Source organism: Gorilla gorilla, chromosome 5 (genome assembly GCF_029281585.2).
Source record: "Gorilla gorilla gorilla isolate KB3781 chromosome 5, NHGRI_mGorGor1-v2.1_pri, whole genome shotgun sequence".
Classification (NCBI taxonomy): domain Eukaryota; kingdom Metazoa; phylum Chordata; class Mammalia; order Primates; family Hominidae; genus Gorilla; species Gorilla gorilla.
This window is the reverse complement of record NC_073229.2, coordinates 168,296,964-168,323,165: the sequence shown is the minus strand read 5'-3', so window position 1 is coordinate 168,323,165 and position 26,202 is coordinate 168,296,964. Positions and strand designations below refer to the sequence as shown.

Sequence of the window (26,202 nt, the reverse complement as noted above, 5' to 3'; positions counted from 1 at the left end):
CATCTGTGGTGAGATCACAACCTGCACAGCCCCATGGGGTCACCCTGTGTACACCTTTCTCAACCACCTCATCCAGTCCCTCCTGCCCACACATCCCCGCTACCAGAGGCACCTAGAAATTCCACAGGTAGAGTGTCATTGTAATTTAGCAGCTCCTTTCTAGCACACCCCATAGTAACACAGCCCTTAAAGAACAACAAATGGACTTTCCCCAACAGGTTCATAAACAATAATTTCACTCAACTGAGTAAAACCAGTGCTCTGTTTCTTGATTTTTAAAATGAGACATCTAAGAGGGTGATATGGTTTGGCTCTATGTCCCCACCCAAATCTCATCTTGAATGGTGCTCCCATAATTCCCACGCGTTGCGCGAGGGATCCGGTGGGAGATAACTGAATCATGGGGGCGGTTTCCCCCATACTGTTCTGGTGGTAGTGAAGAAGTGTCATGAGATCTGATGGTTTTATTAGGTTTCTGCTTTTGCATCCTCTTCGTTCTCTTTTTGTCTGCCGCCTTCCACATAAGATGTGACTTGCCCCTCCTTGCATTCACCATGCCTCACCATTGCCTCACCATGATTGTAAGTTCTCCCCAGCCACGTGGAACTGTAAGTCCATTAAACCTCTTTCTTTTGTAAATTGCCCAGTCTCAGATATGTCTTTATCAGCAGCATGAAAACAGACTAATACAGAGGGAAACACTATTCTTTGAACATCAAAACATTACAGGTTAAAGCTAAAAAGTTCCTAATGAATAGCTCTAATTTTCTTGCTGCTCTGAAGTTAATTAAAAAAAAAAAAAAGCTTGTATCGTATCTTAAAGTGCATTGGGCAAGAACGCATTTAATATTGTCTTAGGGCTCATTCAAAGCAAAATTTGAAAGTCTGAAGAGTATTAATTGAAATGGTTTATAACGATAAAAGTCTGAGGCTAGAAGAAATAATTTTTAAATGTCTCTTGTTTTCTCTTTGCTCTAAAGCAGAAAGCAGGTAGGAGTTATTCAAACCATTGCTGGAGGAGACAGCCTCTACTTTTCAATCACTTTACTCATTTGATGCCCTCTGACATAATTCGCTTTTCAGTTTCCTCAATCAGAATTTTCTGCCAGTGTGTGAAGAGAAAAAGGCAGTTTGATATGCACAGTTGATAAACAGCCAGTGGGTAGTTGGGATTTCACTTTTAGCAATATGCTTTCAGATGCTTTCTGTAGAAATGCACGGGAAATCAAAGCAGCTACTCCTGTGTAGGTTTCATACATTCTGCTCTACAGTGAACATTTATTAAGCATTTGTAAAATGCCAAATGCGGTACTCAGCAATGGGCAGGTATTAACCCATTTATTCCTTATGAGGTATTATCATCATCCCCAGTCTACAGGTTTGAGGCCTAATGAGTTTAAGCAGTTTGCCTAAAGTCATACAGTTACGGAGTTGAGATATAAATCCCAAAAGTGTGACTACTTGAGAATCCATCCGTAATCCACAAAGCTACACTAGCTTCTTTTTCCTAAACTCCCCACAAGAAGGCTTCTTTTAAAATCGTTAGTCTAATAGGAAACGTATTCCCTAATTGAGCTTTTCTATTAGGAACAATTATTAGCATCTAATTCTTAGAACTGGATTAACACATGGAAATACTGTCACCATTAGAATCACTACTTTCTTTCCCACACAAATTTCTTCATATCAGAGTTTCCCCAACATTGCAACACTTCAGTTGTTACAGTCCTAAAAACAGGGAGTAAGTCACCACAACTTTAAAAAAAATCCATAAAATTATTAACTCTCTGAAATAACAGAATACAGATACTTGGAGATGTAAATTTTACAGTCAGGTGCATAGAAGCCACAGCAGGAAAGGACAGTAGATGAGCTTTCTTTCTTCTTTTTTTTGAGACGGAGTCTCCCTCTCTCATCCAGGCTGGAAGTGCAGTGGTGCAATCTTGGCTCGCCGCAACCTTTGCCTCCCGGGTTCAAGCAATTCTCCTGCCTCAGCCTCCTGAGTAGCTGGGATTACAGGTGTGCACCACCACACCTGGCTAATTTTTTGTGTGTTTTTAGTAGAGATGGGGTTTCATTATATTGGCCAGGTTGGTCTCAAACTCCTGACCTTGTGATCCGCCTGCCTCAGCCTCCCAAAGTGCTGGGATTACAGGCGTGAGCCACCGCTCCCAGCCAGTAGATGAGCTTTCTAAGGCAGAAAGTAAAGACAGGAGCACTCAAGGGTCAAGGCCTCAAGGCTCAAGTCATCTGTGCAAATTTTTCCACTTGTATCTCTATTAGTATTTACAAACTAAAACAGTTGTTGTAAATCTTACATCTGATTTCCCTTTGGCCCTAGAATGTGAAGCAAAACTTTGCCTGGAAAATACAGCGAAGATCTATGTTTAAAAAATGATGGGGAATAGATTTTGAGTCCAGTTGGAAAACATATATGCCTTTAAGTAATTCCTTTATATTTTGTAACTATTCCATGAAGTATCTTTTAAAGGGAGAAATCCATGGAGTTTCCAGAATCATCAATGACCTTTTCTTTTCCAACTCGTAACACCAGTTAAGAATTTTTACATTCCTTTTTCTGTTCCTCTTTCTTGTAAACAGTGTCCTTTGGGTCACTTATTCTAGTCTCATTGCCTGGTTACTCCTGTTAAATTCGCCCAGAAAAAATATTCTTATATATGGCTGATATCTTTTACACAAGGTACAGAAATATCTGAGTTATCCAACATCATCAATGCATGAGGGTTTTCCACGTAAGTAACCTTTACAGTAACTGAAGTTTCTCCCTTCAAATGTCAAAGGCATCTACTTATCTTTGTTGGAAATCCTCTTCTAAAATGCCTGGACACACTTCCTTGCTTTTTAAAAAAGAGGGCATTAGACACAATTTATTGATGACTCAAATGGCCATTATTAACATCTTTCAACCATGTGTTCAAAGATCAGCTTGATTTGATTTAAAATGTTTCTCTTTCCTGGGAGTTAAAATAGCAAACCCTTCCTCAGTTATCTCCACTCACCACTGACAGTCTTCTCACTCCCTTTAGAGATTGTGGTAAGCAAAGACATTCGAGAAGCAAACATTCTATAATAGTAACTTTCTGCGTGTGTCTGCAGCCCTCTAGAATCAAGCCCACTCCGTAAAGCAAGGAAGGAAAAACGAATCTCAGTGACAGACTGTGTGCACCCCAAACCAGTCATTGTGCTGGAGAACTGATATAAAATCCACCACAATCCTCACGATAATCTTGGGAGGAGGGTAACATCATTTTCAATTTACTAATAACTGGGTCTCGGAGAAGTTAAGTTCACCCAGTGAGTAAGAGAGAAGTCTGGGATTTAAACTCACATCTGTCCAGGTCCTGAGTTCATGCCCTTTCCACTTAATCATGCATTGAAGCTGTTGGGGGAGTTAGGGTGGGAGGCGCTAGTGTCGGGAGGTGCTAGGTCGGGAGGCGCTAGTGTTGTTAAGGAGCAATATTCTCTGCTCTGTTTCTTCCCTTCTCTGGCATCCCTCTCCACCTCCTCCTGCAAAGGGGCATGGAGTTGCTTATCTAATTAGTGAATCTAAAAGAAGAACCTGTCTGCAGTAGCCCAGCCCCTTCTTTCTTTTTCCTAAAAGTGGGTTTAGCAGAGAACCTGTGTTGCCTCTGCACTACCCCTGGGTGGGGTGGGTGAAATCAGCTGTGGCCAGGGAGGGTAAATCCAGCTAATGCTGGCTTCAAGATCAGAATGCACAGTCCCGCAGATGTAAGCCACATCTTCCAACCTTGTCTTTATCAGTCACTAACGAGACCCTTTGGCCTCTGACTGCTTTTCCTTTCTTATTTCTCCACGGGTGTGGAAGTCAGGCGGGTAAGGAGCAGCTACTTACTGTGTTCCTTCCTTAATCAACCCAACCACCATGTTAAGTAAAATCAAAGGAGGTGAGAGCAGAAAAAGCCTCTAATGACTAGCTTGCACAGTGCCTTCACTGTAAAGATGAGGAAAGAGAGGCTCATTGTATTCACATACAAATAATGATTAAAAGAGTGTTATTAATGCTGGGCGCGGTGGCTCATGCCTATAATCCCAGCACTTTGAGAGGCCAAAGTGAGTGGATCACCTAAGTTCAGGAGTTCAAGACCAGCCTGGCCAACATGGTGAAACCCCATCTCTACTGAAAATACAAAAATCAGCTGGGCGTGGCGGCATATACCTGTAGTCCCAGCTACTCGGGAGGATGAGGCAGAAGAAAAAAAAATGTTATTAGCAAAGGGGAAAAAAACTGTTATGTAATTGCCATTTCCATTTACAGCAATAAAATTCTAACATGTATAAAGCATTTTCATGAGAGTAGCATATATTGAGACTTCAACAAATGATAACTACTAATTTTACTATATTATCATTATTATTATTGTTTGACACAGGGTCTCGCTCTGTTGCCCAGGCTGGAGTACAGTGGCACAATCATGGCTCACTGCAGCCTCTGCCTCCTATGTTTAGCAATGCCTAAGCCTCCTGAGTAGCTGAAACTACAGGCGTGTGTCACCATGCTCAGCTAATATCTGGCATTGTTAGTAGAGACAGGGTTTCATTACATTGGCCAGGTTGGTCTCGAACTCTTGGCCTCAAGTGATCCACCCGCCTCAGCCTCCCGAGTAGCTGGGACTGCGGGCTAATTTTTATATTTTTTGTAGAGATGGGGTTTTGCCTGTTGCCCAGGCTGGTCTCAAACTCCGGAGCACAAGTGATCCCCTCTGCCTCAACCTCCCAAAGTGCTGTAATTACAGATGTGTGCCACTGTGCCTGGCCTAATGTTAGTATTGTAGTACCAGATAGTATCAGAACCATGAATACATCAACCAATTAGATTATTTCCATGACGTGGTGAGCAGCTGTTCTCATCCCACATTCTTGATCTGACCTCCTAGGTGGCCCCATTCTTTCCCCTTGAATTTGTACATACTCTTTGTGAAAGGGTGCAAAAAAAACTTTTCTGGCCAGGCACAGGGGCTCACATCTGTAATCCTGGCTTGGGAGGCCAAGGCGGGTGGATCGCTTGTGCTCAGGAGTTCAAGACCAGCCTGGGTAACAGGGCAAAATCCAGCTCTACAAAAACACAAAAATTAGCCGGGTGTGGTGGTGCACACCTGCAGTCCCAGCTACTCGGGAGGCTAAGGCTGGAAGATCGCTTGAACCTGGGACACAGAGGTTGCAGTAAGCTAAGATCACACCACTGCACTCCAGCCTGGATGACAGCGTGACCCTGTCTCAAAATAAAAATAAAATAAAAATAAAAATGTTCTTGCTACACATTCTTTGCAGCTTCTCTGATCAAGAGGTACAGACTATTTCTCAACTCCTTGAGTCTGAGGGTGGCTATGAGACTGAGATTTGCTTTGACCATTGAGACATTAGCAAATATGATGCAAGCAGAGGTTTGAAAAGCATTTGTGCAAAAGGGCTTGCTATTGGGTAGCTTAATTCCACTATATGACAAAGCCTGGGCTAGCCTGCAGGAAGATGATGCCCAGCTGAGCAGTACTCGAGGCTGAGCACAACCACCAGCTAACCTAACAAAAGACTGAAAATGAAGGAGCCACGGAGAGCCCGACAGAAGACTGCTCAGCCAATCAACAGGATAGTGAGAAATAATAAATCGTTGTGTTTGAAACCACCAAAATGGGTAGCAGCTTCTTATGTAGCATAAGCTAAATGACAGAAAAATTGGTACCTAGAAGTGGCATGCTGCCAGAACAGAAACCTAAAACATTCCACCTTGGCTTTGGCACCAGATAGCAGGTGAAAAGCAGTGATGTAAGTGTTAAGTAAAACTGGAAAGATGGCATGCAGACTGTCAGAGGAGGGTGGAAGTGGTGAGGAAACTGCGAGAGCACTCAGGGGAAAAGGCAGCCCATATCACAGGCAGCCAAACACTTGGCAACACTGTTGCCTATGGCAGCTCCAAAGGCTGAAAATGTTGGTATGAATTTTGCATCTCGCTGCAAAGATCTCCAGACAATGTTGAAAGTGTTTTGAGTGTGTCTATAACTACATAGAAGTTCTGCATGATAGAGACAAACTAAAAATTGAATCCATCTAGTTTGCAAGCATTATTTAGAGAAAATAGAGAGAAACCAGAACTCACAAGATAGGAAAACAAAAACTTTTTATCTCTCCAGTCTCTTCAACTGGAAGAAACAATTCTAAGTAAGAAATGGCCTTAGACCTTGGTAAAATTGAATAAGCTGCCTCGTAGACCTTCTCAGCTAGACAAAAAGTGAGCTCTAAGACTCTAAGTGTGTTGTCTCAAACAACCTGATCCTCAGCCTGAAGTAGACAGAGGTCTAACATGAAAACAATTATGAACATAGGTTTTAGGGGCATGGAGCCTAATTAGAGTATTTGGAAATCCACAAAGTTTTTAAGAGAATTTTACTAAAAAGCACACACACAACCTTGGCCTAAAAATACAAAGACTTTTCAAAGGAAAAGAGGCCTCTGGGTCCCCAACTTTTTATGATCAGGATCTAGGCCAATGAAGCTATTTAGGAGCAAAAATAAGCCATTTGTTGTGGGAAAAGAAGAGTTTCAGAGGGTAGAGCCAAGAGCAGTGGAGGACTATAAACCAGGAAACCACTTCTGAAAAGCAGAGCTGGGTCCTAATCAAGGAACATGGCCTAGCCCAGGATCAGGGGCACCTGGTAACATGTGCTTGGACAGAACTGCTATGGACCAGTGATTGTCATATGTATCCTGTTAATGGCTTTTTTTTTTTTTAAATGGGGTGTCTACTTTTGTTATCCTTTTCCTATCTCATCATTATATGCTGGATGTGTATGGGAAAGACAGCCTGTTCATTGTCTTGGGATCAAAAGGATCAGCATAAGAAGAGCTATCTCTGAGGAGTTTGAACTGTATCTAGATCTCATGCAGATCAGGCATAAGACTCTAGACTTCAAGGCTAATACTATAATCTGATGAGACTTCGGGGAATCCTGGGATGGGAGGGAGCATATTTTTCTTGCAAAAGAAATGTGAATAATTTTTGTCAGAGACAGACTATACTTGATTACAACAAATGGCAACAAATTCTTAGCAGCACCTCCCATCAAGAAGTGGTGTTGGTCTCTCTACCCTTTGAATCAGTTTCTCTACCCTTGGCCATGAGACTTGCTTTGACCAAGAGGATGGGAGGAAACATGGAGCAAGCAGAGGCTTCAACAGCACTAGCACCTTGGGGCTTATCCGCTCTGGGAACACTGAAACCATTATGTGAGAAAGCTCAGACTAGCCTCCTGGAGGATGAAGACCGCACGGAGAGCTGGGCCAGCCCCCAGCTGACCCACCTCTACAGCTGCATGACTGAGTCCAGGTGAGATCCGTAGAAGAATCACAAGTGCTTACTATCTGCCAGAGACTGTTGTGGAAGGTTTACATGGATTATCTCATTTAATCCTTGCACCCATGAGAAACAGAAAATTGTTATTTGGGGGTGGCTTGTTATACTGACAAAGCTACCTGATACACCTCTCCTTGGGTTTCTCCATGCTCCTTAAGGTGTATTCTTCTTTAAAGAAGACTTGGAGGCTGCTGTGAATCATGGATAAATTATAATTTCTGGAAAGTAAATTCTCGTGCATTTAAAACAAAAGTTTATTGCTATGATTTTAAAACACAAACATAAGCAACGTGAACCAAACAGTTGTCCTTATGAAGTGTGTCACCTATCCAATAATTGTGACTTAAGGTATATATTAATATCTTGATTTTAATTCAGTAGACCTTTGTGATATTCTACTCATATTGTATGTAAAAGTTAATATAAAGCATACACTTTTTTAAAAGCACATGTTTCTTAACATGTCTGAAGACAGCGCTTCTTTTTTGTTTGTTTGTTTTTTGAAGACTGTGGTCATACTTACGGCGAGGAGAAAAAAAAGATGCTAAAAAAAAGATTATCTCACACACACACACAGCTTCCACACAAAGACTCTGCAAAAGCTGTTCGATAATACAGTGTGCTAAATAGGAGTCCTTGAGCAGTGGGGTCAGGAAAGTACAGAGATACTTGGCAGTTTTAACCTTGGCTGAGTTTCAGTCTGATAAGAGGTTTTGAGAACCTGAAGAGCCAGTTTTTAAATGGAAGTGGATAGTTTGAAGTGTATCACAAGTCTATCAATCAGCTCACCAAAATAAACAGTATGTAGGCACAGTGCAACTTCCCAAAAAACACAACTCCACTGCTACATCCCAAAGTTTACTTCATTATCAAAGACTGGACCAGAGAAGTTTCCTGCTGCCATGCTAAAAAGAGCAAAAATTAGTGGGATGTGAACTAGGTTTCTAAGGAATTTCAGAAGCTTATTATGGCCTTACTAACCCCCTTCAAAATGTTAATGGCAATCAGGACACTTCTTTTCAGAGCTGTAGAATCAGTTTAGAACTCCACATCTACTCAGGGACGTATAGGAGAGGGGCTAAGTGTTCAAGCCTGGGGAATTATGTGGAGACATACCCAGATCTCAACTCTCCCGCTACTGGGTCTTGCCTGGGTTTCCTCACTGGTTTCAGGGTTCTCAGCAGTTAGGGCAGTTCTGAACAGATGAGTGCAATTCTTAATCGAAGAGTGCTTTTCAAGCCTCTGCTATGTTCTGTATTGTTGTAGGCCATCTTCTCTATACCTGGTCTTCTCCATGTATAAATAATTACCTCATAGGATGGTAGAGGGGATTACATGAGGTAAGAGATTGTGCCACTGCACTCCAGCCTAGGCAATAAGAGCAAAACTCTGTCTCAAAAAATGAAAAATAAAATAAAATAAAGCTATATAGAATCAACATCTACAGGTATTGAAAAAAATCTTAAACATCTTTTAATACCAACAGAATTTTAATTTTCCCTCATATGTGAGCTTCTAATTTGGATAAAAGAGATGCTGCATGTTTGCAGTGATACTGGTAATGTTTATCATGGGAATCAGTAGATATCTTTTTATATGTCCAAAAATGCAGAAAATTCTGTAGCTAAAGAATAATGTAATTTGTTCTCTTGTGAGTAGACTATCAGTATCCATGCAGAATAATTCCCAGAAATCATGAAATGCATACAATTTTAAGTACCGTAACTTTCACTTTTACTTATGTTGAGTATTCTTTATCATTTGATTTTAACATAATATTAAAATACCTCAATTCTATTAGCTAAAATATACACAACGGCATAGAAATAATGGCATCCATTAGCTTTATTTTATTTTTATAAACCAAGTTGGGAAGCCTTTTAACGAGATTTTAAGTAATATTCACAAAGTAGACTATGTGATTGATATTCTTATCCACATCTTTCAGGACACATGTTTGCACAGGCTACTCTGACAGGGACTTTCATGTGTTTATTCAACAAGTATTTATTGAGTATTTATGTGCCAGGCATGATATGATGAGGTCAGCTTGGTGAGCAAAACATAGGTGGTCCCAGTCCTTTTAAAATATATTTTCTAGATAAGCAAAAAACAAAACTAACAAAAAAACTTAACACAAACCTTTTTATGAGAGAGAGAGAGACAAGGTCTTGCTCTGTTACCCAGGCTTGAGTGCAGTGGCACAATCATAGCTTACTGCAGCCTCCATCCACTGGGCTCAAGCAATCCTCCCACCTCAGCCTCCTGGGTACTGGGACTACAAGCCATGTGCCACCACCCAGCTAATTTTTAAATTTTGGGGCCAGGCACAGTGGCTCACACCTGTAATACCAGCACTTTGGGAGGCTGAGGAGGGTGGATCACCTGAGGTCAGGAGTTCAAGACCAGCCTGGCCAACATGGAGAAACCCTGTCTCTACTAAGAAAAAAAATACAAAAATTAGCCAGGTGTGGTGGCAGGTGCCTGTAATCTCAGCTACTCGGGAGGCAGAGGCAGGGAGAATCACTTGAACCCAGCAAGCAGAGGTTGCAGTGAGCTGAGATTGCGCCACTGCACTCCAGCCTGGATGACAGAGTAAGACTCTGTCACAAAAAACAAAAATTAAAAAAATTTTTTTAAAAATAAAAAAATTTGTAGAGATGGTGTCTCACCATGGGCTAAGTTTTAAAATTTTTGTAGAGATGGGGTCTCGCTATGCTGCCTAAGATAGTCTCAAACTCATGGGCTCAAGCAATCCTCCTGCCTTGGCCTCCCAAAGTGCTGGAATTACAGGCATAAGCCATGATGCCTAGCCCATAAAGCATTTTTTAAAAAATAAATTAAAATGTTATAAATTTGACAGAAGATAAGGCTGATGAGATATTTTAAATGTAGACACAGTTGAAACCAAAACTGACTTACGCAACTTCCCCATTATCATCTATCTGACAGAGGTTCACAACATATTTAAAGACAGAACTATGAAGATCGTGGGAGAAATTCATCTTCAGTTTTCTATGTATTTACAATGAATTTATTAATTTCAATCATTGGTTTCAACTATGACACAAAGAATAGCTTAGTGTTTAAATAAGGATGCAGAATCGAATAAGCCTGTATGGGACTCCTAGCACTGAGCAAACTAGAATAAGACAATGAACGTCAAAAGGTATTTACACACAGTGAATGAATTCCCAACAAATGCAGGTATTTTCTTAGATAATACTTATGTTGTCACTCATGTTGGTAAACATACACACTTTCTATGAATATCAACAAGAAAATTTATAAATGATAGTTGAGTAATTTTTTACTTACTGCTCTTAGCCTGTCTTGGCCTACACGAACTCCACCATGGCAAACCACCTTATCCTGCCTTCCTTCTGGAGATGCCCTCCAACCAGAGATGTCCCTCAACCTTTCCCATCCCCTATCCAAATTCAAATTTGTCCATCAAAACATCCCATGCCTATGATCCATCCTCTATGTTTTAGGGCAGTAAACAACTGTTCTGATGAATGTATCTGCTTGTAAGTGCTAATAGCTTAATATACTCCTCCATCAAGAAAGCATATTTGCATTTTTGAAGATGCCTTCCACATTCTGGATAAAATAGCAAATTGAACATTACTTTTGCTCCCTTCCAAAACTCCACTAAAGGAACTTTCTAAAGGCATAAGCCAACTAGGATAAAGAATAAGAGAGAAGAAAACAGCAACACAATGTTGGAAATTATGAAGCAAATGGATAAATGATAATTGGTCTAGTAGATTTAAGAAAGTTAAATCCTCAGTGAACAATGGAGAAGTCCAAGAAGCAACCGAAGCTACACCATCAAATAAATTTCTAAAGACTCAGAACTCATAATAAAAGGCCGAGCATCTATGGGAAAGGGCATGATGGTGGGGTAATAACAAGTTGGGTTTGGTCAGAAGCTTTTTAAAGAAGTGGGAGGGCCCTCCATCCTCTGTTCCACCCTGGCAGAAGAGTAGACAGATGACAGATTAGACTCTGAACAGGGTAAAAGAGAATCTAGACTGTGGTAGAGGTAGCCAACTGAAAAGAGGAGGATTCAGTGAATATTTTTACATGGAATGTTGCACCTTCAAACCCTCCTCCTTCACCTACTTACCTGCACACTGACCTATATCTTACAGGCAGAAAAATAGAAGATCCCTTTCTATAAAGAGAAAGAAAGAAAAAAGAGTTGAAAAAATAACAGAGTAAAGATAAGGAGCTTAGAGGTCCAGCCCCTTACATTCAAATTCCAAATAATAGGAATTTCAGAGAGAAAACATCCTATGAATGAAAATATGTATTGTGTTTGTGCTGCTGTTAACAGTGGTGGGTGCAGGTATCTAGATGTCAACAGAAATGCAAACTATCCATAGCATTTGAAGTTCCAGCAAAAGGCAGTTAATAACTTAAGAAATTTTCCGGCCGGGCACGGTGGCTCACGCCTATAATCCCAGCACTTTGGGAGGCTGAAGTGGGTGGATCATCTGAGGTCAGGAGTTTGAGACCAGCCTGACCAACAAGGTGAAAGCTCGTCTCTACTAAAAATACAAAAATTAGCTGGGCGTGGTGGCGGGCACCTGTAATCCTAGCTACTAGGGAGGCTGAGGCATGAGAATTGCTTGAATCTGGGAGGCGGGGGTTGCAGTGAGCTGAGATCATGCCACTGCACTCCAGCGTGGGCAAATTTCCAATTAAACAATACCAAAAATATGCTGACTAAACAGGATTTTCCTCCACTAACTGTTAATATTTTCAGATGAGGTGACGCTATTATAATTTTGATTCCTTAAGGAATACATTTCATCCTCTAACGAGTTTACTTTCAAAAAGAGAAAATACTCCATTTTACCATCATCACTTCTTATTTAAAAATTCAAATTCTTAATGAAAATATAATAAATGGAGCTCATTTACAGTTAATGAAGTATTCAACTGGATTCACAGTGGCTAAAATCATTACCTACACTTCAGCAATGAACCAAGTTCAACATACACAAAATGAAAAGTGCAAGAACAGATGTCTAGAATTATTTCCTTACCATTCATATGCTCCTTTTATATAATATTTATGGTAAAAGCAAGACAAAAAACGAGAACACGAATCAAGTTATACTTGAGATAAACCAAGGAATATGCCAAAGGGGGTGAGGAAAGATACGAAAATACATGGCAAATGGTCATCACAGGACCTCACACATCCATTCACTTAAAGTCATACTTCAAGCCTGAGTTAAATGTTCACTTGCACTATAATTTATAGTTCCATTTTTTTTGGTGTCAGTGTGGTCAAGATGCTGAATGGTGTGGATATGTTTATCCACTTGAATGGGACACAGCGGAGCATTACATAACTCCACCTACATCTAGTAAGTCCTGCTTTATGGTGAATTAATCCCTCCTTCCCTGCAATCAGCCAAATGGTTGGTATTCTTAGTACTTAATGTAGAGGTTCGTAGGTTAAATATGCACATGTTAGCACTTGGCCTATTTGCTTTGTGATGTCAGGTTAAACAAGAAATAGGTTCTCACTAGAGAACGAATCTGGTACTTTTTCAACCCAAGATTTGCCTGTTAACTTATATATTAAACTTAAGGTCCTTTATCTATTGAATATAATAAATGCAAATAAATTGCAGCAGAAGAGCTTCAAAGCTTCAAAAGTTAAAAATCAGGAAGTCTCAATCCTTACCCTAAGCTTACAATTTATGGGGAGAAATAAGGAGGTACAAAAGTCATTTTTAAAAAGGCCAGGCACAGTGGCTCACTCCTGTAATCCCGGCACTTTGGTAGGCTGAGGCAGGCAGTTCACCTGAGGTCAGGAGTTCGAGACCAGCCTGGCCAAATATAGTGAAACCCCATCTCTACTAAAAAAATACAAAAATTAGGTGGGTGTGGTGGTGCACACCTGTAGTCCTAGCTACTTGGGAAGCTGAGGCAAGAGAATCACTTGAACCCGGGAGGCGGAGGTTACTGTGAGCAGAGATTGTGCCATTGCATTCCAGCCTGGGCGACAGAGTCTCTCAAAAATCATAATATTTTTTTAAAAAACAAGAACTGGCCAGAAAAGGAGAAAAAGGACCCAGCATGAGCCACCAAGCTGGGTGGAGGCTGCAAATTGCAACACTGGGGTTGTGGCCTCTTCACCCAGGGCATCAAAAGTGACCTGGAAAGATGAGAAACCTCAGTGGACATGGACTTCTGGGGCAATGCACTTCACCCACTGTCTCCAACAAGACCCAAAAGCAAATCTGTCAAGCACCCTCCTAGGCCGTAGTAATCAGATCCTTGAGATTAATTTTTAAAAGGCTGTGATGTAAGTTCATGATTTTCAGAGCTTTACATTTATTTTCTTCCACTGTATATTACATATTAAAATATTAACAAAGTAACTTCTAGTAATGGTGCATTGAATGAGACACACAGAAACTTCCCTCTCCGTTCCTTGTTACCTATTTTACCTCATTAAATGAAGGTGTCATTTTCCTGTACTCTCTTTTTCCAAATACTGGATGGACACACACACACACACACACAATTTTGAACTAGCTCAACCAAAAGATCTTCCTTTGTTAAAAAGTAGTCTCCTGTAACGAAAGCCAAACCCATAACTTCTATTTTGATATAAATTATATTTCAGGAAAATGAGACACTTCCTCTGACCTTAGACTAGGCTGGGTTTCCAGCTCTATAATTTCACTTCGCTTTTTCTGGTACTCACCATATTTTATTGGTAGTTGTTTGATAACATATTCAATTGTTACTTATCTTCTCTGCTTGCCCATAAGCTTCATAGGGTCAGGAGCTGTACCTGTTGTGTCTGCACCATTTACTCCAGAGCACCCGGCATAGAGGAAAGCCTCGATAAATAGTTGTTGAATAAATACGCTCACCAGAATCGTTATTTTTTTCACTCATTTTTGATGAGGCTAGGTCTCTCATACACAAAAATGAAAAAGACTGTTCTTGCTCTTACAGGCTGTTAGAGAGAATAATGGTAATAAATGCCATAATAGAGGGATCTATGGGAATACTTTGAGAAGTCAGTCTGGCCACAGGGCAGGGAAGGTGGTGTCTGAGCTGATACTAAAAGGTTTAAAAGGAGTTAGCTTGGTAGGGAGAAGGGAAAGGGACCCAGGCACAGACAACTTCAGCAAAGGCATGAAGCATGGAAAGCGTAAGAAACACAACAATTTGGTGTTTTAGGAGCAAAAATTGGTAGGCTTAAAAGTGCTTTTCCCTTTGAAGAAAAAATCATTGCCAATGTCAGTGAATCAGATAATATACCATCCTACATTTATGAATGCTTAACATTCCCCCGTAAGTTATCTCTGATCTTATTAGACAATTATTAAAGTTTTAAGAAAGCACCTCAAAGCTTCCTCTGGCATAAGATATCCAAAAACCTTCTTATTCTCCTAGAAATCCATCCTACATTTATGAATGCTTAACATTCTCCTATAAGTTATCTCTGATCTTATTAGACAATTATTAAAGTTTTAAAAAAAAAGCACCTCAAAGCTTCCTCTGGCATAAGATATCCTGAAACCTTCTTATTCTCCTAGAAAGTTTACTGATTCCTCTAAGTTCACTGATTCCCATCCCCCATCTGCAACTATTCAAAAAATTTGGCATCTCTCACTCTGCTATCTAAGATAGTATAAGGCCAAGCCAGGGACACCACTCTCCCTCTTGCAATCTTGGTCAGAAGCCAGCAAAGGAATTTGGGCTGTGCTGTCTGTTGGCCACATCAGGAATTTAAATGAAAAGCAAGGGATGACTCTCACTATACCAGGCCTGCTGGGACTAAGGCTCTGGTGCTCCTCTCCTGTCCCATGGTTCCCATGACTTCTGGATAATCTGCAAAAATCTCAATAGAATTGGTCACCACGAAAGGCATAAGAGTTTAGGATGAAGGTTCTCAAACTATAGCATGTATCTAAATCTTCTGGGGAAAATGTGTTGAAAATGTCAATTCATGAGTTCCACCCCCGGATTCTATTCCAGTGGATCTAGAATGGGGCCCTGGACTTTTATTTCTCTTTTCTTTTTTTTTTGTTTTTCCCCTGTTTTTTTGCACTGAAATATCTTTGGTAATTCTGAAGGTTATAATCTACAGACTACATACTGAGATTGTGGGATTCTGAGGTTATAATCTACAGACTACACACTGGACTAGTTTGAGGACTTTCAAGGGCTTGAAAGAGAGAGTGAGAGAGAGAGAGAGGGGGGAACCCTAATATCACAAAATTGTTCAACATTTAACAATGTTAAAGCCTAGCATTACAGCAAGGACTGGTGTGTGTTATGCTTTTGTTCTGGGTCTGGACAGCCACAGTTGTTTGTTACCTGGGTGCCAGAGTTTAGCCTTCTTTGTTAAACACCACTACTGCCCTCGCCACGGCCTACTCTCCCTGGCTCTTCTGCTCCTAATCTTCTTAGGATTGAGACTACTTTGTCTTCTTGCTCTCTGGTCAACTATTCTAAAATCCTTAAGGGCCTTGGAAAAAAATGACAACTTTCTGGGCTCCACTCTGCAAGGCGATGGTCTGGGCCATCAGACACAAACAAGGCTGTTGCAGAGGAGAATGCTCTCTTGGCTACAAATGTAGTAAATGATGTGGTATCCAGATCCCCTTCTGGACCAAGATCCTCAGTCCCCCAGGTACTAGGAAGGTTGACTGCTGAAGGCTCCCAGTTCCAGAAATTGCCCTGGACTGAAAGGAGCTGCTGCCTGCATCCAATGATTAGTTGATGTAGGTACAAATGCTGAGCCTCTTGCCTCAGGAGGCAGAACAATTCTGAACAACAATCCCAGCTTCCAAGCTCCTCCCCTGTTGAGGCTGCTGTTGTGCATGCCCCACAGTTCAGTTTCTCCCCCTGTGCAATCCCGCTTCCCTCTCTCCTACTGTGTGTTGTGCCCAGAGCACTCCCCAGTAAAAATCTCCTGTATGGAAATCTCAGAGTCTCAGGGTCTGTTTCCTGGCAACTTGACCTGAGACACTGAACTTGCGCCTTTCAGTCAAGTCCTGACAGCATCATGTAGCAGGCCTCTGCACTTAACTTCTTGGGCAATCTTGGGTGGTCGCTTAATCTCTCCAGGTGTTTCCCACCTTATCTATAAAATGTGGATAATGGCAACAGCAACAATGAATCCTTATTTTTCCATTCTTTCTGGCTGTTATGAGAATTAACAGAAATAATACATATGACAGTACTTCATAAACAATAAACAGCTAAATAATATTATCAGCTGAACATCATTATATGTTGGTTTACCATGCAGTAGTCAAGGAAGACGGGAGGAGGAGGTGGGAAATGTATTATTACAGAATTTAGCTAATACACTATGTCCTACTTATCTCAAATCAACAGATTTGGGTCACTAATCAACATAACAAAGTACATAATAGAAAATTAGAAATATAACCGTGAAAAGAGATTGCTGCAATCCTGAAACTGAAACCGAAGACAGAACTACTTGCTTACTGTTTCCATAGGAAGATAAAAACAGAGCTATTTCACTATTCTGCAAAGCTGAAATTGACCTTATTACACAATAAGTTATGCAAGGAGTAATGGAATATCTCTTTGCATCTTTGAACAGGGAAACAAGTAAAACAAGTATACAAAATGGGAAATACTTTTCTAGAAGACTTAGTATTTTCTGGATTATTGTGATGTCCTATCCACTGAAAAGAAGGAAATGAGGCCAGGTGCAGTGGCTCATGCCTATAATCCCAGCACTCTGGGAGGCCTAGGCGGGCGGATCGCCTGAGGTGGGGAGTTGGAGACCAGCCTGACCAACATGGAGAAATCCCATCTCTACTAAAAATACAAAATTAGCCACGCGTGATGGTGCATCCCTGTAATTCCAGCTGCTCGGGAGGCTGAGGCAGGAGAACTGCTTGAACCCAAGAGGCGGAGGTTGTGGTGAGCGGAGATGGCACCACTGCACTCCAGCCTGGGCAACAAGAGGGAAAATCCTGAGGAGTGGGGAGGGGAAGGGAGGGGAGGGGAGAGGAGAAGGAAGGAAGGAAGGAAGGAGAGAGAGAGACAGAAAGAAAAAAAGAAAGAGAAAGAAAGAAAGAAAGATTAAATTTTAAAACACATTTAATTAGCTCAAGAAGGGCAACTGAAAATTACCAATTCTAAAACTCTACATCATTCTAAAAATTACCCAATTACTGAGCCTTACAAAGAAGTTGAATGAAATACACAGATAATGTCTGGTATCCATAAACTCAGAAGGAGTGGCCAAGAAATGACTTACTCTGACAGATGGTTTCATTATTAGTAAAAGACACAGAATGGTTATTAGGACGGGGAGGAGCCTTAGAGGTGGCTTAACAGAGCCCCCAACTCTAGCTATTCTCTTCTCTCAGGGAAATCACAGTTGAATTGAACAGCCAAGACAAACCGATATGAAATATTAACCAAAACCCTTCCCTTTCTTGTGATCTGAGCACTGAATGAATTATAGGCAGGCACATAAAAGCTCAGGCCAAGGGGTAGACATGTGGGCTCTATTACCCTGCGAGGCTTCATGTCACTCTCATTTCATGGGCAACTATAAATATGTTGATTTCCCAATGAATCTGAAGAAATGCTGAACAAAACATTCAATGCATGTGTGGAGAAAATATTTTAAAACTTCAAGTTTTAGACATTTGAACATTCTCCCCCACCCCTGCCGCTGCCCCCTGGCTCAAGCAATCCTCCTGCCTCAGCCTCCCAAAGTGGACATTTGAACATTTTAAAGCTTCAATAAGTGAGTTTGCTGATTCAGTTTGGGTACAATATTAATTGGGCATTTTAAACCTTACATGGTCCAAAGTCGAGGTCTTTGAGGAAAAGATAACCAAGGCAGCTTTGTGAACACAATGGTTTAAGCTCTTGGAATCTTCAGACAGTCTCCATTAAAATGTAAATTCCCAGGAGAAAAGGTCTGATTATTCCAGTTTCTTCCTAGATCAATTCTTAGTCCCTGATTGCTGAACAAAAATCAGGATATTAATCCAAGTCAGGGTAGGTTGAATTATCAACAATGAGAACAGTTAAGAGTTGGGATCATTTTTTTGGAGGCGGTGGGGGCGGGTGGACAGGGTTGTTGGTCAAAATACTGCTGTTCAGACAAAAGAATCTACCCAGGTGCCCCAAACAGAAAGCAAGTTCTGAATGCAAGATACTTGAATCATTTTGCCAAGTTAAAATCTAGAGGACAGGAGACACAGCAGGACCAGACTCACTTAATAAAATTCTGGAAGTTAGAGGCAGGTAAGGCGCCTGCTTCAGGGTAAAACTAGAACAAAAGAGGATTCAAAAGGCAGATCACAAGTCAGGAATGTAAGATCTGGAGTTGTTATGTACCTGTCTGCATTTGTTAGTGGTTCTTCCACCATTTGACCCTGCTCTGTAGATTAACGCCTCCCTTGCTAGCCTTTCTGCCTCCCTATGGAAAATCTTAGCAACAAAACATTGAGTGCATCTGAGAAATATGAAAAGCTGAGCATTCAGTGTTTAGGAGGGGTGGTAACCAAGGCCGCTCTGTAGACACAATGATTGAAGCACTTGGAACCTTCAGACACTGTGAGTCTCCATTAAGATGTTTCAATTCCCAGGATAAAAATGTCTGATTATTCCAGGTTTCTTCCTAGATGAATCAGGTATTTCTTGGAGTGAAGGTAGGCGGTGGGATGTCATGTAGCACAGTAGGGACACTGAGGGCCCATCTTATGCATCAAGGCCGTTCTTGGATAAGGAAGAGTTGTTAGGGGCAGGAGAGTGACTTCAACCTGAGCTTACCACAGAGTCCAAAACCTCATTGATTCATTCATCAAGACAGCACATCACAGCAGAGTGCTTCAGAATGCAAGCTCTGGAACGAAGTGCTTGGGATCCATTTCTGGCTCTGTCAGTTACTAACACTGCACTTTCTTCACCAGTCAAAGCAGTTAATTTGAGTACCTATCTCACAGGATCGTACTGAGGAGTAAAAGGCTTAATGCACATAGCGAGCCTAGGATAGTGCATGGCCCATAATAAGCACTCAATAAATTTCAGCTATTACTAGCATTCATTTGAAAAATCTTAATGAGCACTGATTACGTGCCAAGTACTGTGTGAGCTCCTCACCACCCTTTAGCCCAAACCTATTCTTCCACCGAGTAGGATATTCTTATCCTAGTCATTCATTAGAAACATGGGAGTCATCTTAACTGCTCCTACCTCCTCATTACACACACCCGACAGGGTTCCACCTATTAAACCTCTACCAGCCCCTTCCCTCTTTTCCCGTCTGCACTGTCACTGCCCGATTCAGGCCTTCTTTTTTTTTTTTTTGAGGCGGAGTCTCGCTCTGTCGCCCAGGCTGGAGTGCAGTGGCGCGATCTCGGCTCACTGCAAGCTCCGCCTCCTGGGTTCACGCCATTCTCCTGCCTCAGCCTCCCGAGTAGCTGGGACTACAGGCGCCCGCCACCACGCCCGGTTAATTTTTAGTATTTTTAGTAGAGACGGGGTTTCACCGTGTTAGCCAGGATGGTCTCGATCTCCTGACCTTGTGATCCACCCGCCTCGGCCTCCCAAAGTGCTGGGATTACAGGCATGAGCCACCGCGCCCGGCCCAGGCCTTCTTTAATGTCCCATCTGCAATATGACAGCAGTTTCCACGGTGTCTTCCTAGGGTCAATGTCACTCTCATCTAATCTAAGATTTTTAAAATTCCAAGTTTTGTTATTATTTTTTAAACACATACCTGACAATATCATTCACTTGTTCAAAGGCTTCAGTACTATTAAACCCTCATGGGGCCTTTGTGATCTGGCCCTTCCTGTCTCCCTAGGCCTCGCTCTGTGCCGTCACTAAACAGGCTGGAGTTTCCTGAACGTCCAGTGCTGTTTCACTTCTCTATGTGTGCTGTTCCTTCTGCTGGGTCACCTACCCTTCCACTTGCCTGACAATTCATCCTCCTACGTGAAGGTTCATTATTCCATCAATAAACACTTTCTAACACTTATCATGAGACAAGCCTGGGCCAAGTTCAGGGAGTACAATGCTGAATGACAAACTCGACCCTTTCTTTCTCATAGAAAAAGTAACTTTAGGGCTCTCAAAGGAGGAATAAAGTTGGGAAATTAAGGTAAAGTTGTCTGAAATTTAGCATTGTTGCCTTTAACAGTTGGATATCTTAGCAAACTGGGGAAACTCGGAAACCTTGATACTTGGGCATCAAGTTCAAAAGCATCTCAGCAGATTTCAATTGCAACAGTAAACTGTGATACGGTAGATTTATTCATTTTGGCTCACACGGCTATAATGTGATAAAAAACATTGATTTGAACTACAAAAACAATGATCAAAAACTTGCTTCAATATAGTGTTACCAATGTATAAACTATTAGGCAGGGCATGGTGGCTCACATCTGCAATCCCAGCACTTTTGGAGGCCAAGGCAAGCAGATCACCTGAGGTCAGCAGTTCGAGACCAGCCTGGCCAACAGGGCCGAACCTTGTCCCTACTAAAAATACAAAAATTAGCCGGGTGTTGTGGTGGGTGCCTGTAGTTCCAGCTACTTGGGAGGCTGAAGCACAAGAATTGCTTAAACGCAGGAGGTGGAGGTTGCAGTGAGCCAAGATTGCACCACTACACTCCAGCCTGGGGCAACAGAGTGAGACTCTGTCTCAAAAAACAAAACAAAACAAAACAACCTATTAATTAGTCACACCATTTCCTAAAAGTCATGCTGTTAACTAAAGGTGATTGCAATTGTCCAGGGGTGATAATCAGCTGAATTTTGTTTTACATGGTTATTAAATAACATGAAACATGGCTCATTCAAGCACTTTAAAAACCATACCTTTCAAATTCATATATTTTTAAATCATGTATCAAATGAAGAATAGGCTGCCTACAAAGACAAGTAAATGACTAAACTCAAAAGCTTCCTTGCTCTTCCAGCCATGACCCAGTCCATTCCAAATCCCAGATCTTCAGAAACATCAGCCATATTGGGACAGAAACTTTACTCTGGGTATAGAGTTACCCTAGCACCTATCTCATTATATTGAATTTTCCAGCGTATTTAAATAAACTATTAATTAGTCACACTATTTCTTAAAAGTCACACTATCAACTAAAGGTGACCGCAATTATCTAGGGATGATAATCTGCTGAGTCTACTCTTTAAATACACTGGGACCCAGCATATTGAGTTATATTGGGACAGAAACTTCACTCTGGGTATAGATTTACCCTAGTAGCTTGCCGGCAGGATCCTATTATTCATGGTTGTACAAGCAAGGTTCAGGGAAGAGGCTGGCACAGAGAAGGTACCTGGTAACTGTTGTTTGGGGCTGAATTCAGCTCAACTCAGCTCCAGTAGAGATGGTGCCCCCTTCTCTACCATGTTGAGATAGTGTGCAGTCCCTTCCTAAGGGCTGTTACCCACCGCAATAGGACTTGTCAGCTTCAACTTTTAAATTTCTCTGCTCCCGCTGGGACCCACCCGCTTCAAAAATCATCATGTGGTTTTAGCACCAATTTAGTAAACACAAACTGTCTGAAATATTTTGATTTTAGAGAGTTACTTACAATCACCACATTAAATGATACCTTTCTCCCATGCAGTGAAAATGACAGCAAAATGGTCATTGAATAATGAAATTAATTTTCTCTTGGGCATCTGTGGCAAAGCACATGATTTCAATGGTTATCTTAGATCAGCCCAGTGACCTTTACTGGCATGTTGTAACATCAGGCGCCTTAGGAAACTGAAAACTCAATAGTCACTTCCCATACCAGGGCCCCAGGTTGGCAGGGCAGGCATTTCACATATAGAGTCTCATTTTAAAGCAAGCCTCGCTTTTCAAAAGTTCATTAACAAAGCCTCACAATTAAGAGAGCAGCCCTGTGACTCATTTTTGGATACCTGTAAATAACAGCTCCTCCCTCTGCTGAGAAACGGCTGAAACAAGTGCGTGAGAACCACAGGAAGTAATACAGATCTCAGCTGGTGTCAGCGGAGTCTAGAAAAAGGCAGAATTCCCTCTCAGGACGGCGTGGCTCTCGCAGGCATTGCCACTACTTCTCTCCATGTTTCTAAAACAAAGTCTTACGTGGGCTTCGAAGGGACTGCTCCAAGGCTCTATCAATTTCTCCGTCTTTCCTGGCTACTGAGTGACACCGCCAAGTTCAAGTCAAGAAGTACCCATTCTGGTGTTTTTGACACAGTCACCCTACTAGGAAGTGAAGAGGTGATAATAAAAAAACACTTCAGCCTTTCGATTTAAAATAAAAGTAGTCTTGGGTGGACACTTTATAAAGGCAGCCTACCAACAGGTATCCCTAAAATAATTCTTACGAAGCACTAAATCCTAAGTCCCTTAGCCTCTGAAATTAAAAGTAATTTTAAAAAATCATTCTGCTTTATATGAGAAACCCAATGCTGTGTTTCCGAAGGTGCCCAGAGGCGGCGTGAGGACCTGCGCCAGATCCAAAATCCCACCTAAGGCACAGCCGCGGGTCCCGAGCCTAGACAGTGCCCCCGCCCCGACCCGCCCGCCCTCCCCGATCTCTCCGCGCACGGAGAAAATAGTCAGGAAGAGAAATGGGGGCTCAGGAAGAGAAAAACAAACCTGGACCGGGAGCGAGAGTGCGAACCGAGAAGCCCCTCTCCCGGCAGGGCGCGTCCCCTGTGGGCGCAGCGATGGGGAAGGAAACCTGTTGCGCGACTCCCGGCGGCTCCGCTCCCGGCGCCTCCGCTCCCGGCGCCTCCTGCGGCCGAGGCTGGGCTCCTCCACGGCCGCCCGAGCTCCGCGCCGCCGCGGCCGCATCTGGGCGCCGCCGGCTCAGCCCCCGCCGCTTAGGAAGCGACCACAGCAGGGGACCAGGCCCCGCCCCGGGATGACAGCGCTGGGGCGCGGCGGCAGCCGGCTCACAGAGCGCGTGTTCCCGCCCCACCCGGAGTCCGTGCGCTCGGGACCGCCCGGAGCCGGGGACGCGCTCCAGCCCCTCCCGCGAGCCCCGGGGCGTTCCCGCGGGCTGCGCGGACCGGCGCGGGGAGTGGGATGTTTGCCGCCCAAGACACTTCCTCCGCTCATCCTCTGGTCCCCAGGGCAGGGAGCGCGCTGGACTTCCCCCGGGAATCCCCGCTGCGCTGGTGACATTTGCAGTCCGGTGCGTTGCCGCGGCGAGGACGCTGGAAGCGGTCTCTGAGCGTGGGTGTGGCTGCGGAAGCTGCGGCAGGTCCTGCATCCCTGGGACCCTCGAGGACGCGGGCAAGGAGCCTGCGGTCACACAGAGGCCGAGCACCGCCTTCCCAGAACCCTGCCGACCAACCTCTCTCCAGTCGGCCTCAACACCCGCCGGGCTCATCATTCTCTGGATATCAACTGAGCGTCCCCTTGTGTGCCCACCGCGCTCAAAAATACTGCCAAGACCCACCCTCCAGGTCCCGGCACTTTAACGGGGAGAGATAAATAGAAAGTGTGGATTGTGCCAGGCGGTGGTAAAGCACCTTGAAAAACAAGGCTGAGGCTGAAAAGTAAGGAAGTGATACTCAAAAAAGGAAAAATCGGGCCGGACGCGGTGGCTCGCGCGTATTCCTAACACTTTGGGAGGCCGAAGGGGGAGGATCTCTTGAGCCCAGGAGTTTGAGACCAGCCTGAGCGATATGGAGAAAGCCTATCTCTACAAAAAATAAAAAAATTAACTGGGCGTGGTGGCGCACGCTGTGATCCCAGCTGCTCGGGAGGCTAAGGTGGGAGGATCACTTGAGGCTGGGAGGTCAAGGATGCAGTGAGCCGAGATCGCGCCACTGCACTCCAGCCTGGGCGACAGAATGAGACGCTGTCTCAATTGAATGAGAAGAAAAAAAATAAAAATAACGAATCCTGCCTTGATGGGAGAATGTTTAGACACAGGAACCACCTGAAAGAGCTCCCAGTTGCCAAAGATGGAACCATTTGAGCGACGAAGTAAACTAAACAAGGTAGTATTGGATTACAAGCCAAAGTAAAAAATATCCATGAGTCTACACTGATATAAATAAATAATTGAATAAATAAAAGGCGGAGAGGAGACAAATCTCCTATACAGAATAATTCCAAATTATGTAGACATCCACCCTAGGCTGTGCACAGTGACTTCCTCCAAAATAGTACAATATGGAAAGGGGAAAAGAGTAGGTCTACAATGGAGAAAGCCGACAGACACTACCCCAGCCAGATGTTCTAAGTCAACGTCAACAGTCGTGACTCATATTGATGGCATGTAGTCAATATGATGTGATGAATGTGGCATATTACATGTGTGGTCTCCCTTCCCGAAAACCATAACCTCAGTCTCATAATGAGAAAAATATCAAACAAATTCCAGTAGTGGGACATCCTACAAAATACCTGACCAATATTCCTCAAAGTTGTCAGGTTATCAAAAGTAAGGAAAGTACAGTCCAGACGTGGTGGCTCACGCCTGTAATCCGAACATTTTGAGAGGCTGAAGCAAGAGGATTGCTTGAGGCCAGGAGTTCGAGGCCTGATCTGGCCGACATAGCGAGATGCTGTCTCTACAAAAAATAAAATAAAATAAGGAAAGTCTGAAAAACTGCTGCAGCCTAGAAGAAACTCAGGAGACGTGAAAACGAAATGTAATATGGTATCCCGGGTGGGATCCTGGGACAGAAAAAGGACTTGGGGAAAAAACTAAGGAAATCTAAATAAAGTATGGACTTTCCTTAGTAATAAGAATCAAGGTTGATTAATTAGTTGTGAGGAATGTAATGTAAGATGGTAATCATAGGGAAATCTGAAATGGAATTTATGGCAATTCTGTACTACCTTTGCAATTGTTCTGTAAATCTAAAACGGTTCTAAAAAATACAGTTTATTTTAAAAGAAAGTAAAATAAGAGGGATGAGGTATGTTATATTTTTAAAAATGGGTATATTGCAAAGCCGTCTAAGATAAGAGAATCATTGAGGGAGTAAACAATGCAGCTATTGGGATTAAGATCATTTCAAGCCTAGGAATCAGTGGATGTAAAGGCCCTGAGGTAGGAGCATGCTGGGCTTCTGGGAGAAATATCAGCGTGGGCAAAACAAAGTCCAGGAAGAGTGATGGTGGTGGGGCTAGGAGTGGGGAGTAGAGCATGTAGGGCATTGGTAGTCATGATAGTCTTTACATTTTACATTGATTGAGATAGGAAGACTGAAGAATGTTTATCAGAGAAACTAAATGATGTTGCTGGTTTTTTTTTAATCTACCATTTTGTTGAGGATAGATTAAAGGACAAAGATTAAAACAGGCCAACGAGTTAGAAAGCTGTGATGGTTAATTTGATGTGTCAAATTTATTGGACCATGGGGTGCCCAGATATTTGGTAAAACATTATCCTGGGTGTGTCTGTGAGGGTGCTTGCTGATGACATTTTTAATTTTTTTTTGAGACAGCAGCTCACTCTGTTGCCCAAGCTGCAGTGCAGTGGCATGATCATGGCTCCCTGCAGCCTCAACCTCCCCTGCTCAAGTGATCCTCCCACCTTGGCCTCCCAAAGTGCTGGGTTAACAGGCATCAGTTACCATGCTCAGCTGAGATTAACCTTTGAATCCATGGAGAAGACTGCCTGAAAAAGTAAATTGTGGATGGGGAGGAAAGGTGAAGATTGCTGGGGATTAAGAGTGGCATTTTGGACACCTTCAGTTTGGAGTTGTCAAGTTGTCATGAAGGCAATTGGTTAGGTGAGTCTGGGATGGTGGTATATATTTGGAGTTCTTTAGCATATAGATGGTGTGCAGACAGAATGG

General features: G+C 42.6%; 1 protein-coding gene across 2 annotated transcripts in view; it reads right to left on the bottom strand.

Annotated features, from left to right (window-relative positions):
* The window catches only part of STX11 (syntaxin 11), a 33,841-nt gene extending 8,708 nt beyond the window's left edge, over window positions 1–25,133 (bottom strand). The window contains exon 1 of one of the 2 annotated variants that reach the window (XM_004044792.5): window positions 23,036–25,133. In XM_004044792.5, coding sequence (XP_004044840.2) covers window positions 23,036–23,777 — 742 coding nt within the window. In that variant the 5' untranslated portion in view covers window positions 23,778–25,133. Of the gene's footprint in view, window positions 1–22,329; window positions 22,632–23,035 lie in introns of those variants that run through there. The other variant, XM_055392073.2, reaches the window with a different exon arrangement.
* Window positions 25,134–26,202: the final 1,069 nt, after the last annotated feature.